The sequence below is a fragment of the Odontesthes bonariensis genome, chromosome 5 (assembly GCF_027942865.1).
Source record: "Odontesthes bonariensis isolate fOdoBon6 chromosome 5, fOdoBon6.hap1, whole genome shotgun sequence".
Classification (NCBI taxonomy): domain Eukaryota; kingdom Metazoa; phylum Chordata; class Actinopteri; order Atheriniformes; family Atherinopsidae; genus Odontesthes; species Odontesthes bonariensis.
This window is the reverse complement of record NC_134510.1, coordinates 39635837-39650574: the sequence shown is the minus strand read 5'-3', so window position 1 is coordinate 39650574 and position 14738 is coordinate 39635837. Positions and strand designations below refer to the sequence as shown.

The 14738-nt window shown below is 40.4% G+C and overlaps 1 protein-coding gene across 1 annotated transcript in view; it reads left to right on the top strand.

Annotated features, from left to right (window-relative positions):
- The window catches only part of thbs3a (thrombospondin 3a), a 42179-nt gene extending 37809 nt beyond the window's left edge, over positions 1-4370 (top strand). The window contains exons 22-23 of the mRNA XM_075466361.1: positions 421-560; positions 642-4370. Of these exons, the coding sequence (XP_075322476.1) occupies positions 421-560; positions 642-703 (202 nt within the window). The 3' untranslated portion in view covers positions 704-4370. The remainder of the gene's footprint in view (positions 1-420; positions 561-641) is intronic.
- The last annotated feature ends 10368 nt before the right edge of the window (positions 4371-14738 follow it).

Below are 14738 nucleotides of genomic sequence, written 5' to 3'. Positions count from 1 at the left end.
GCGGCAGCAGGCAGTGATACGAAGGGAGAGAAAATAGGGCCAAGAGATTGTGAGGTCTGACTTTTTCCTGGAGAACGATTTTGTGATGCAAATGTATTACTCTGTTGAACGCATATTGTTTTGAGAAGCAAAACGCTTTATTTTTTAAACCCCAGCCAACTAGCCGGACTACCTTCATCAACACCAAAACGAGGCTGGAACTCTGCTCACAGGACGCAGCAGGGGGTAAGAAGATGTTAGAAATGATGTTGCTGATATGGGATGTTACACAGCTTCATGTCAGAAGAGGAGAACTGTCCCTTTAATCAGTATAACCGTACAGTGAGATTGTGTGTGCGTAACTGTGGGAATGTTTGCTCTCCAACCTGCTGATTTTCACCCCGAGGTGTTTGGTTTCTGACCCGGCGTCTCCCTGTTCAGGGTGAAGCTGTTTGAGGGGACAGACATGGTGGCGGACTCCGGCGTCGTCATCGACACAACGATGAGAGGAGGCCGGCTCGGAGTCTTCTGCTTCTCCCAGGAAAACATAATCTGGTCCAACCTGCGCTACAGATGCAACGGTACGACTGGAACGCACTCAAATACAACTTCTTTTTTAAATCTGCAGAACGTGAAAAACCACCGATTTGCTTTTATTTCAGACACGGTGCCCGACGACTTCAAGTCTCATCGTAAACAGGTTCTGATGCACATTCAGGTCTGAGAGCCGCAGAGAGGACTGTTCACGCACAAACACACACAAACAAAACAAAAAACGTAGAAACACACAAAGCCCCGAACACGCAGAGCCCGAGCTTCTGAGAACCAACTTTAACTGTAGTCTGAATCTGAGCTGTGAAGTTTGAATGAGTCTGTTTTTGTGTGACGGGACCCGACAGAAGGTGTTGAGAGACAGAAACATCTGTGAGACGTTAAAGGATCGGTACCCAGAAATAACGTTGAAAGAAACATTTTTAATGAGTAATGATAGTTTAGCTTCGGTAAAATCACAGCGGTTGTTGCATTTCTGCTCGTTTCAGTGTTTCCCACATGGAGTCTTTACTCGGGCAGGTCGACTACGTGTCTTTGGTGGCGATTCGCGTATTTATTTACGAGTTTTTCTACTGTCTAAAAGAAGTTAAATCTAGTTTTACTGTAGAGTCGCGCACCTCCTCTCGGTGTTTCCAAATCGAACCACGGATAAAAACTTGGATGGAGAATAAAACCAAACCAGCGGCCTCGGCCATGTGACACACTCGGAGAGGAAATCTTCTCCCCTGTGGTGTTGTTGGACATGTTTATTATCTGGAAGCAGCTGATCCAAATGAATCAAGAAGAGCGTAAAAGCTTTTTCTTATGTGAATCTGAGGATGATTTTTTTCTGATCTGAACAGTTTTCATCGACCCAGTCCCACCACGAACACTGTGGTCTGACCTAACGCTCGTGTTTTTGTTACGTTTGCGTACGTCTGATCCGGTTAGGTTTAGTTTTTACTTTGTGACGGCACACCAAACAGCTTCATGTGACATGCCTACTAGGGCTGGGCAATTTTATCGATACTGCGATATTTTTTTCCCCGATAAAGTATCGATTCTTAAAGAAAAAAAATTATTATTTTAAGCAAACTTTATTGAAAAGTCAGAAATTTTACAATTAGTGAAAACACATAACATTAATATACAATACAATGCCAGGGGGTCACATTATACAAAACGGTGATAAATAGGGCTGGGCGAGTTAACTCGTTATTATTGTGTTAACTTGTTAATTATTTAACGGCGATAAATATTTTATCGCGCATTAACGCAAGTTTGATTTTTTTATTAAATTTTTTTTTTTTTTATTAACATTTTTTTCAGGCTTTATTTTGTAAAAGTCTGCTGCTCACAGGCTTTTATTTTGTAAAAGTCTGCTGCTCACAGGCTTTTATTTTGTAAAAGTCTGCTGCTCACATGCTTTTATTTTGTAAAAGTCTGCTGCTGTCTGCTGTGGAACAGGAAAAGAAAGTAATCGGCGGATCCACCAAACATGGAGAAGGGTACGGAACTTTTACTCGGCCATTTTCATTTTAAAGTTCTTCCAGACGGCGGAGTCGACAGAACCAAAGTCATCTGTAAACACAGCCAAGTTGAATTGTCTTCTCAGCGTAGTAGTTCCAGTCTAAAATATCACTTAAAGGCAAAACACACAACTGATAGCAGCAAGTCATTCAAGGAAACAGACAGTGGAGCGAGGCTTCTACATAAAAACTACAGAAAGATGCTGATGTTAAAAGTGTGTTTGCACAACAAATGTTATGGCACTTTCATTCATATGGCAGCACATTTAAAATAAAGCTAAATGCTAAAGGCTATACACTACTTTTGAATTCATTTTTGGATTTTGCGTACAAATGCGATTAATCGCGATTAATCAGGGAAATCATGTGATTAATCAGATTAAACATTTTAATTGTTGCCCAGCCCTAATAAAAATGTTGTTAAAAGTGCACAGCTCTCGCGTTTGTGACATGTTCATTTGTTTCTGTTTGTCTGGCGGTGTTTTTCTTCCGGGTCAAAGGTCAGACCACCGGTCCAATCAGCGACGATTCATGTCAAATCACACTGTCCCTTTTTTTTCTTCAGAAAATTATGTTAGTGTATCGAATCGAATCGTATCGTATCGTGAGATCAGCGTATCGCTACAGCCCTAATGCCTACATGCTGCTGTTTTCTCCTACAACATCTGCATCCCCTGAACTCTGACAGCAACAATCCAGAGCGTTTAAATTCGCCAGATGTTAACACTCCACAACCTGCTATAAAGCTTCCCGCAGCTCATTTTTCTTCTTTCTGCCGTTGGAAACAACTCTCTGTAAGTGTTTTTAAACTAAGAACAAAAGAGCCACGCTCCATTCTGATCCCGTCTGAATAAACTTCAGCTGGACCGTGATCCAAACGAGGAAGGTGGGACAGCTTTAGTGATTTAGTGACTTCCTGTTAAATACCCGCAAGAAAGGCGCTACCTCCAGTCGGGGTCCTTAGGCAAGACCCCCTTTACGCTACCTGCCTTTGGATAAGAACCAAAATGCATAAATCTGAAGACCTGCTGACCGAACCTCAGCTAGTGTTCAGACACAGAGGCTGATGTGTTTAGCTGATCACAAAGGTCAGAATTCAGTGTCAGAAAGGGCAAGAAAACAGCAGCCGATGTGGACGTGAATCTGAGCCAAAGAGATTAGAATCAGTGGTGTAGTCCAGGGTATACTCGGGTATACGGCGTATACCCACTTCTAAATCTCCTCTGATGTGGCCAGTACTCGCTGCCAGTGCCTTCAGTGTTTACACCGGTTAACTTCAGGCACGAGGACTGGTGAGATAATCAGAGGCAGTGGGGGGCGGGAGATGTGTGAACCTACTTTCATGGAATACATCATTTTGAGTTAAGTTTTAATGTTATTTCCAAATTGTTTTTTAAAGACACTGCACATTTAGAGAAGAGATTTTGCTGCCAATTGTTACACTGTAGGAGTAGGCTAAAGTTATGAAAGGCTAACGTCACATTAGCATGAAGCTATGTAGCACTATGAAGTGGTACCTTGAGTTACGAGTGTCCCGACATACGAGTTTTTCGAGTTACGAGTCGTTATTTCGTTGATATTTTTTATTTTTTTTCGCTTTGACAAGCAGAAATTTAAGTTACTTGTTATGAAGCTTCAGGAACACCGCCGCTAGTTGGCCTGGTGAGTGAATCCGGCCAGCATCCCACCTCTTACTCGTTCACATGGAAGCATCTCGTGTTTCTTCTGGAATTCTTAAAAAAAGGGGCAAAATTGAGAGTATACCCCACTTCTCCAGGGACCACTACACCACTGATTAGAATCAACCCTGTACCGCCACAAGAATAATCTGATTCTGTGGGAAACACTGTTTGACAACCCGTCTTATAGGTCAACTCAGTGTTTGATCATTTTATAAAGACAGAAGAAGAAGTGCTGATTGAGAGCTGGTCATTGATCCAGAATCGGCACAAGAGGAGGAAGTGAACCAGGTGTGACTGTTGTTTTCTGCAGATTCGTGGTGTTAAAAGTGTTGAAATTGTGTTTTTCTTGATTCGACATCAGACGAACCTCCAGCCCAGAACTCCAGTCACAGTTTTTTTTTTTATCGTTAATATTTAAAAACCACAAACACGCTGATGGCTGGAAACACACACATAGACTTTACTTCACAACTGAACAAAGATGAAGGATCACAGGAGATTTCTGGACCAACTCCGCTGAAAGAATCATCTTCAGACGCCTCTGCTAAGACCTGATAAACCAACAATATACTGTGTTTGATTCAACTGAAACGTGACACTATAAATGTACATATCTGTGTTTAAATAAACACCATGAGGTTTCCTACAATGATGGCTCCATGTTTCATGATTCTTACAGACTCGGACTGAAGAAACAACAACTGAAAAACACTTTTAGCCAAACATCAAGGTGACTCTTGATTACAGTAAGATCGGCATCAATCTTTTACATCTTTTTATTCGTAAGTAAGGCGCAGTACACAGGCCAAAATTATGACTATAGAGCACCCAGCGGTGGCTCGCTAGCTACCGATCTGAGCAATTATAAGGCCACAAAGGTAACTCAGCAGTACTCATTCTACTTGGGCGGTATTTCTGGCATTGAACGCATCGATTAATTTTGCCGCCTGTTGTCCTGAATTGTTAGCATTGGAGAGGCTAACAATTAGCTTCCCTAGGCTGGTGACCCACTGGATCGGATCCTCCCTCTGCTATCCATTAGTAAGGAGATGCTGGTGTTAGCATGGGCGAGGCTAACGACTAGCTTCTCTAGGCTGGTGACCCATTGGATCGGATCCTCCCTCTGCTATCCATTAGTAAGGAGATGCTGGTGTTAGCATTGGCGAGGCTAACGACTAGCTTCTCCAGGCCGGTGACCCACTGGATCGGATACTCCCTCTGCTATCCATTAGTAAGGAGATGCTGGTGTTAGCATGGGCGAGGCTAACAATTAGCTTCTCCAGGCTGGTGACCCACTGGATCGGATACTCCCTCTGCTATCCATTAGTAAGGAGATGCTGGTATTAGCATGGGCGAGGCTAACGACTAGCTTCTCAAGGTTGGTGACTCACTGGATCGGATCCTCCCTCTGCTATCCATTAGTAAGGAGATGGTGGTGTTAGCATGGGCGAGGCTAACGACTAGCTTCTCTAGGCTGGTGACCCATTGGATCGGATCCTCCCTCTGCTATCCATTAGTAAGGAGATGCTGGTGTTAGCATGGGCGAGGCTAACAATTAGCTTCTCCAGGCTGGTGACCCACTGGATCGGATACTCCCTCTGCTATCCATTAGTAAGGAGATGCTGGTATTAGCATGGGCGAGGCTAACGACTAGCTTCTCAAGGTTGGTGACTCACTGGATCGGATCCTCCCTCTGCTATCCATTAGTAAGGAGATGGTGGTGTTAGCATGGGCGAGGCTAATGACTAGCTTCTCTAGGCTGGTGACCCACTGGATCGGATACTCTCTCTGCTATCCATTAGTAAGGAGATGCTGGTGTTAGCATGGGCGAGGCTAACGACTAGCTTCTCAAGGCTGGTGACTCACTGGATCGGATACTCTCTCTGCTATCCATTAGTAAGGAGATGCCTGGTGTTAGCATGGGCGAGGCTAATGACTAGCTTCTCTAGGCTGGTGACCCACTGGATCGGATCCTCCCTCTGCTATCCATTAGTAAGGAGATGCTGGTGTTAGCATGGGCGAGGCTAACGACTAGCTTCTCTAGGCTGGTGACCCACTGGATCGGATCCTCCCTCTGCTATCCATTAATAAGGAGATGGTGGTGTTAGCATGGGCGAGGCTAATGACTAGCTTCTCTAGGCTGGTGACCCACTGGATCGGATACTCTCTCTGCTATCCATTAGTAAGGAGATGCCTGGTGTTAGCATGGGCGAGGCTAATGACTAGCTTCTCTAGGCTGGTGACCCACTGGATCGGATCCTCCCTCTGCTATCCATTAGTAAGGAGATGCTGGTGTTAGCATGGGCGAGGCTAACGACTAGCTTCTCCAGGCTGGTGACCCACTGGATCGGATACTCCCTCTGCTATCCATTAGTAAGGAGATGCTGGTGTTAGCATGGGCGAGGCTAACGACTAGCTTCTCCAGGCCGGTGACCCACTGGATCGGATACTCCCTCTGCTATCCATTAGTAAGGAGATGCTGGTGTTAGCATGGGCGAGGCTAACAATTAGCTTCTCCAGGCTGGTGACCCACTGGATCGGATACTCCCTCTGCTATCCATTAGTAAGGAGATGCTGGTATTAGCATGGGCGAGGCTAACGACTAGCTTCTCAAGGTTGGTGACTCACTGGATCGGATCCTCCCTCTGCTATCCATTAGTAAGGAGATGGTGGTGTTAGCATGGGCGAGGCTAATGACTAGCTTCTCTAGGCTGGTGACCCACTGGATCGGATACTCTCTCTGCTATCCATTAGTAAGGAGATGCTGGTGTTAGCATGGGCGAGGCTAACGACTAGCTTCTCAAGGCTGGTGACTCACTGGATCGGATACTCTCTCTGCTATCCATTAGTAAGGAGATGCCTGGTGTTAGCATGGGCGAGGCTAATGACTAGCTTCTCTAGGCTGGTGACCCACTGGATCGGATACTCTCTCTGCTATCCATTAGTAAGGAGATGCTGGTGTTAGCATGGGAAAGGCTAACGACTATCTTCTCTAGGCTGGTGACCCACTGGATCGGATACTCCCTCTGCTATCCATTAGTAAGGAGATGCTGGTGTTAGCATGGGCGAGGCTAACGACTAGCTTCTCTAATCTGGTGACCCACTGGATCGGATACTCCCTCTGCTATCCATTAGTAAGGAGATGCCTGGTGTTAGCATGGGCAAGGCTAATGACTAGCTTCTCTAGGCTGGTGACCCACTGGATCGGATACTCCCTCTGCTATCCATTAGTAAGGAGATGCTGGTGTTAGCATGGGAAAGGCTAACGACTAGCTTCTCTAGGCTGGTGACCCACTGGATCGGATACTCCCTCTGCTATCCATTAGTAAGGAGATGCTGGTGTTAGCATGGGCGAGGCTAACGACTAGCTTCTCTAATCTGGTGACCCACTGGATCGGATACTCCTTCTGCTATCCATTAGGAAGAAGATGCTGGTGTTAGCATGGGCGAGGCTAACAATTAGCTTCTCTAGGCTGGTGAACCACTGGATTGGATACTCCCTCTGCTATCCATTAGTAAGGAGATGCTGGTGTTAGCATGGGCAAGGCTAATGACTAGCTTCTCTAGGCTGGTGACACACTGGATCGGATACTCTCTCTGCTATCCATTAGTAAGGAGATGCTGATGTTAGCATGGGCGAGGCTAACGACTAGCTTCTCTAGGCTTGTGACCCACTGGATCGGATACTCCCTCTGCTATCCATTAGTAAGGAGATGCCTGGTGTTAGCATGGGCGAGGCTAATGACTAGCTTCTCTAGGCTGGTGACCCAGTGGATCGGATACTCCCTCTGCTATCCATTAGTAAGGAGATGCTGGTGTTAGCATGGGCGAGGCTAACAATTAGCTTCTCTAGGCTGGTGAACCACTGGATCGGATACTCCCTCTGCTATCCATTAGTAAGGAGATGCTGGTGTTAGCATGGGAAAGGCTAACGACTAGCTTCTCTAGGCTGGTGACCCACTGGATCGGATACTCCCTCTGCTATCCATTAGTAAGGAGATGCTGGTGTTAGCATGGGCGAGGCTAACGACTAGCTTCTCTAATCTGGTGACCCACTGGATCGGATACTCCTTCTGCTATCCATTAGGAAGAAGATGCTGGTGTTAGCATGGGCGAGGCTAACAATTAGCTTCTCTAGGCTGGTGAACCACTGGATCGGATACTCCCTCTGCTATCCATTAGTAAGGAGATGCTGGTGTTAGCATGGGCGAGGCTAACAATTTAGCTTCTCTAGACTGGGGACCCACTGGATCAGATACTCCCTCTGCTATCCATTAGTAAGGAGATGCTGGTGTTAGCATGGGCGAGGCTAACAACTAGCTTCTCTAATCTGGTGACCCACTGGATCGGATACTCCCTCTGCTATCCATTAGTAAGGAGATGCTGGTGTTAGCATGAGCAAGGCTAACAGTCATTTAATAAACTTTTTTGTCACCTTTAGGCTAGAATGTCCAAGATGTAAAGTTTTGGCAGGACTAACAGTCGTCTGCAGGGCGGATTAGCGGAACATAATTGTAATTCCTGCAGGTAATGTTACCTGTCCTATGACGGGGACACCTGTCGGATCACCATAATAGCGATCCATCCACATTACAAGCCTTTGGGGTTGATCAGATTAATATTTTTTAATGTTACGACACAGAACGTGTTTAACTTGGATGGTGAATTTTTGAAAAATGTGTGATGTGCAAGTTTTGATTGATTTGTTCGACATGGTGGCCCTTAAACTCCCTTAAATAGTTTGTCTCCCACCCCGTCTGTAGCCAACAGCATTTAAAGGTTGTTGTGTTTTTGTGGGGAAATGTTGACGTCATACAGTCTGAAGCCATCAGATGGTCTTTGTTGTACCTCGTCTCCGAGCTCCCAGTCACTCCCGGCCGTCCGGAGGTGGGGGTCGTGACCCCTGGGTCGGGGAGGCCGGGACGAGTGCAATATTGGAGGGGGGACATGACAACAGTGCACCGCATCCCGGACCTGCCCGACCCTGGGAGGAAACACACCACACGCCCTGAAACACACAGTTCAGAGGACGTTACACCAGCCTAAATATACTCAAACTTCACCCGAATCTCACGGGTGAATCTAAATTATACATAAAAGTGTACAAATCCAAATCATTCTTTGGTTTCCAGTGACTTCCATTTTGTGGAAGTGATTGATGTGCCCACAATTACTGAATTTAAAGGGATAGTTCGCCTCTTTTGACATGAAGCTGTATGACATCCCATATCAGCAACATCATTTATGAACATCTTCTTACCCCCTGCTGCGTCCTGTGAGCAGAGTTCCAGCCTCGTTTTGGTGTTGACGAAGGTAGTCCGGCTAGTTGGCTGGGGTTTAAAAAATAAAGCGTTTTGCTTCTCAGAACAATATGCGTTCAAAAGAGTAATACATTTGCATCACAAAATGGTTCTCCAGGAAAAAGTCAGACCTCACAATCGCTTGGCCCTATTTTCTCTCCCTTCGTATCACTGCCTGCTGCCGCCTGCTGACAGCCGTACCTGTTACGGTGTTTGCTGCTCGGTCTGCACAGCAGGCAGTGATACGAAGGGAGAGAAAATAGGGCCAAGCGATTGTGAGGTCTGACTTTTTCCTGGAGAACGATTTTGTGATGCAAATGTATTACTCTGGTTGAACGCATATTGTTTTGAGAAGCAAAACGCTTTATTTTTTAAACCCCAGCCAACTAGCCGGACTACCTTCATCAACACCAAAACGAGGCTGGAACTCTGCTCACAGGACGCAGCAGGGGGTAAGAAGATGTTCAGAAATGATGTTGCTGATATGGGATGTTACACAGCTTCATGTCAAAAGAGGCGAACTGTCCCTTTAATTTGGATCTGTGGTTCACACGTCTGTGGTTGCTGTGCCGGAGTTTATGTGATGAGTGTTTTTCCTGCTCGGCTGACCGGGAACTCAGCAAAATACTTCAAAAATCTGTTGCAAAAATGCAGCTAACATTAAGTTAATATGCTCAATCATACTTTTCACACCTTTTATTAACCTAACAATATGCTTTGTTATTATTAAAACGTAGACTCAAAATTAGGCTCAAATGTAATTTGAAGGGTATTAAAATATTACTTCAGTTCCCTGTTGTATTAATAACTCTGAGAATAGAAGCCTTCAGGTTTAAGGTAACAAGTTAAAAGCTAAGCTTTGTGTATTTTGTAGATATTTTTATGTTACAACTTAATCAGTGTTCATAGTTATTTATATTTATATGGGTTCGGATTTTAAAAGAGATAAAACGCCTGTTAAAGTATCAGTTGAATTCAGTTCAGTTTTATTTCATCATCTATTATGATTAGGGCTGGGCAACGATTAAAATGTTTAATCTAATTAATCACATGATTTCCCTGATTAATCACGATTAATCGCATTTGTACGCAGAATCCAAAAATGAATCCAAAAGTAGTGTGTAGCTTTTAGCATTTAGCTTTATTTTAAATGTGCTGCCATATGAATGAAAGTGCCATAACATTTGTTGTGCAAACACACTTTTAACATCAGCATCTTTCTGTAGTTTTTATGTAGAAGCCTCGCTCCACTGTCTGTTTCCTTGAATGACTTGCTGCTATCAGTTGTGTGTTTTGCCTTTAAGTGATATTTTAGACTGGAACTACTACGCTGAGAAGACAATTCAACTTGGCAGTGTTTACAGATGACTTTGGTTCTGTCGACTCCGCCGTCTGGAAGAACTTTAACATGAAAATGGCCGAGTAAAAGTTCCGTACCCTTCTCCAGGTTTGGTGGATCCGCCGATTACTTTCTTTTCCTGTTCCACAGCAGACAGCAACAGACTTTTACAAAATAAAAGCCTGTGAGCAACAGACTTTTACAAAATAAAACCCTGTGAGCAACAGACTTTTACAAAATAAAAGCCTGTGAGCAACAGACTTTTACAAAATAAAACCCTGTGAGCAACAGACTTTTACAAAATAAAAGCCTGTGAGCAACAGACTTTTACAGAATAAAAGCCTGAAAGAAATGTTTTTAAAAATAAAAAAAATTTTAATTAAAAAATAAATTAATAAAACCTGAGTAAATGCGCGATAAAATATTTATTGGCGTCAATTAATTAACGATTTAACGCGATAATAACGCGTTAACTCGCCCAGCCCTTATTATGATCTTTATTAAGTGGTGTAATTCTTCCCTTTTAGAAGGGAAGACTGATCAGCGCTCTGATCGTAAACTTGGATATTTTAAAGTGGACTGTGCTTTTGTGAGGATGTTTAATCCAATCCGTTCTTACCTTTTCTTTCATCTTGTTCTTACTTTTTTCGGTTGATCACGAATGTTCTGAGTCTGCTTTGCTTTGAGTTTGTCTGGCCGTGGATTTGACAGATGAAACACGAACAGAAACCAGAACTCTTTTAATCAGCCTCACATCATTGTTTTAGCGGCCTCACCGTCTCATCTTATACTGATTTTTTGGGCAGTTTTATGTCATTTCGTCCACTAGTTTGTGAACCTTCACGTTACAGGAATAATAAAACACACCTCGATCTCAATAGACCTCAAAGAAACAGTCCAATTCAAGCCAATTTCAAGTTTCCTAGCTAAGGAAACCAACTTCTCTCTGATCCGATCCCACGTGAGCGTGCACGAGGCGACTGTGGGAAGAAAAAACTCCCTTTTAACAGGAAGAAACCTCCATCGGAAACAGAACCAGGAACCAGAACCAGGCCATCTGCCTGGACCGGCTGGGGGCTGAGAACATAGATATGTATAGAACGGCTAGATGTGTTACGTCTGAGTTTAGAACGTCCGCACAAGTCGGCCATCTTACCACAGGGTGAGATGTCCGGGAGACAGTCAAACCTGAGGTAACCATAGTTACGGTAAGTGATCTGCTCTGATGCTATTACTCTTATCTCGCAGAAATCTCCACCATTTTACACTATTTTACATACTAAAAGACCCTGTGCGATATTTTATTTATTCGGTCATCTGTGCAATATCTTATCTATTTATGGTCAGACTATGTGCATACAATGTGTAATTAACACAAGTGTAGTGCAATATGGGCAATAACTCAACCATAGTGCTATAACTTATTTTATTTAACTCTCTTTACTTTGTATATCTTGTATAGCCTATATTCTTTTTTACACTTTGCTTTAGATTATTCTATATTAATTATATTTTAATGATATATTATATTAATTATTCTATATTATACTGTATTTTAGATTTATAGAGATCCTATGTGTGTGTGTTTGGAGCTATTCACTATTTTTATTTTATTTTATTTTATATTTATTTTATTCTATTCTATTTGTATTTTGTTTACTACTTTTATTGTTTTCATATATTTACTGTATGCTGCTGCAACAAAACAATTTCCCAAATTGGGATTAATAACGTATTTATTTATCTATGTATCTATATTTATGTTTTTATCTTAAAAAGTAAATATGGACTTCGTCTGTAGTGTGATAATTAGCTTACTACTTTGATGTTTATAATAACCTAAACCTTTGAGAATTAAGCAAGTTATGTCTTGAATGTTTGAAGGTTTCACCATCAACACAATGTTGTCGGCGAGAGAGCTGCCTGTGGTAAGATGGCGGCCATCTGGGGACGTTCCACTCCGTTGCCCAGCAACGCGGACGAGACATCTAGCCATTCTATACATATCTATGGCTGAGAAGACGACCAGGAGGAGACTCGGATGTTCAGATGCATGATGGGATGTTCTTTTTTAGGTTTCCTCAACCGTTACGCACGAGCGTGACGCTCAGCTGTAATTATCTGTAGCACAGGGTTAAAACTTATGGTAGGAACATGGACTGCGTCGATGCAAAATGTCTAAGAAATCTGTTTTTTTTTTAGTCACATTTCACACAGAATCCCAGCTTTTTTTGGAAACAGGATTGAATGTTTCTAACCATTTTCCACTTAATTCTTGACTAAAGATGCATCTAAAACTCCCAGCTGAGTGTAAATGGAGGTTTGAATCGTGACCATCTGCTGATGGACTTGTTTTTATTGTGTTTACACATCGTTTGTTACAGCTTTAAATGTGATTTTTGTAGGTTCAGTTCGAATTTAAGACTCAAAAATCTATCCAAAATCCTAAAAATGTTGCTTTATCTTTATCTGCCTTTATCCTAATCAACCGCAGCTTTTACATATTTATTTTACCAACATGTGCCAGATGTTCTAAATACTGTACACACTACTGCGCCATATTTGGCCATTTTAAAACACTTTAAATGATGCTTTCAGGAAACCTGCAGCTGAGAACTAAATATGTTGTTTATTTTACGTGTTCAAAAGACATTATATTAAGAAGTAAATGTGCTTTTTATGCAGAACAGTAGCCCATTTATGTTGTTATGTCTCTGTGTTACTGCTGCTCAGCTGGAAAAATCTTATATTTGTTAAAAGAATATAAATATAAAACAATATATCATGAATATCTGGTGGCAGCCTCTGAAATAAAGACTCCAACATTGATTGAGATAAACGGGTCACATCTCAATATGTTCATATTTCCAGGTTTCGTTCCGGCATTTTCTGTTAAATTCTGATAATTTAACATTTCAACGTCTCGATCTCCCAGTTCTGAGCTCAACTGGTGAGAAACGTTTGTTAAAAAGCGCTTCAGATTTTCCTTCTCGTTCATCTCCTCCTGAAAAGTCCAGAGTCCAGACTAAACATGGAGAAGCAGCATTTAGCTGTTATGCTGCAAACAAGTGGAACAAACTGCCAGTGGAGATTAAACTTTCACCAAATGGAGACATTTTTAAATCCAGGTTAAAAACATTTCTTTTCTCATGTGTCTATGCATGAAATCTGCACGACATCTTTGAACTTATCTGGACTGTTGCTTGTTTTTAAATTCATTTAAATTATTTTATTTCTTTCTCTTTATATTCTTTTATGTATTTTAATTATTTTATTTGTTTCTCTTTATATTCTTTTAATCATTTTATTTGTTTCTCTTTATATTCTTTTATGTATTTTAATTCTTTTATTTATTTTTCTTTATATTCTTTTAATCATTTAAATTATTTTATTTTTTTCTCTTTATATTCTTTTATGTATTTTAATTATTTTATTTGTTTCTCTTTATATTCTTTTATGTATTTTAATTATTTTATTTGTTTCTCTTTATATTCTTTTAATCATTTTATTTGTTTCTCTTTATATTCTTTTATGTATTTTAATTCTTTTATTTATTTTTCTTTATATTCTTTTAATCATTTAAATTATTTTATTTCTTTCTCTTTATATTCTTTTAATAATTTTAATAATTTTTATTTCTTTCTCTTTATATTCTTTTAATCATTTAAATTATTTTATTTCTTTCTCTTTATATTCTTTTAATCATTTAAATTATTTTATTTCTTTCTCTTTATATTCTTTTATGTATTTTAATTATTTTATTTCTTTCTCTTTATATTGTTTTAATCATTTTATTTCTTTCTCTTTATATTCTTTTATGTATTTTAATTATTTTATTTCTTTATCTTTATATTCTTTTAATCATTTTATTTGTTTCTCTTTATATTCTTTTATGTATTTTAATTATTTTATTTATTTTTCTTTATATTCTTTTAATCATTTAAATTATTTAATTTTTTTCTCTTTGTATTCTTTTATGTATTTTAATTATTTTATTTCTTTCTCTTTATATTCTTTTAATAATTTTAATAATTTTAATTTCTTTCTCTTTATATTCTTTTAATCATTTAAATTATTTTATTTCTTTCTCTTTATATTCTTTTAATCATTTAAATTATTTTATTTCTTTCTCTTTATATTCTTTTATGTATTTTAATTATTTTATTTCTTTCTCTTTATATTGTTTTAATCATTTTATTTCTTTCTCTTTATATTCTTTTATGTATTTTAATTATTTTATTTCTTTATCTTTATATTCTTTTATGTATTTTTAATGCTTCTTCCACTCCCTGCCGCAATGCTTTTATTTTATGTAAAGCACTTTGAATTGTTTGTACATGAAATGTGCTACAAATAAATTTGATTTGATTTGATTTGA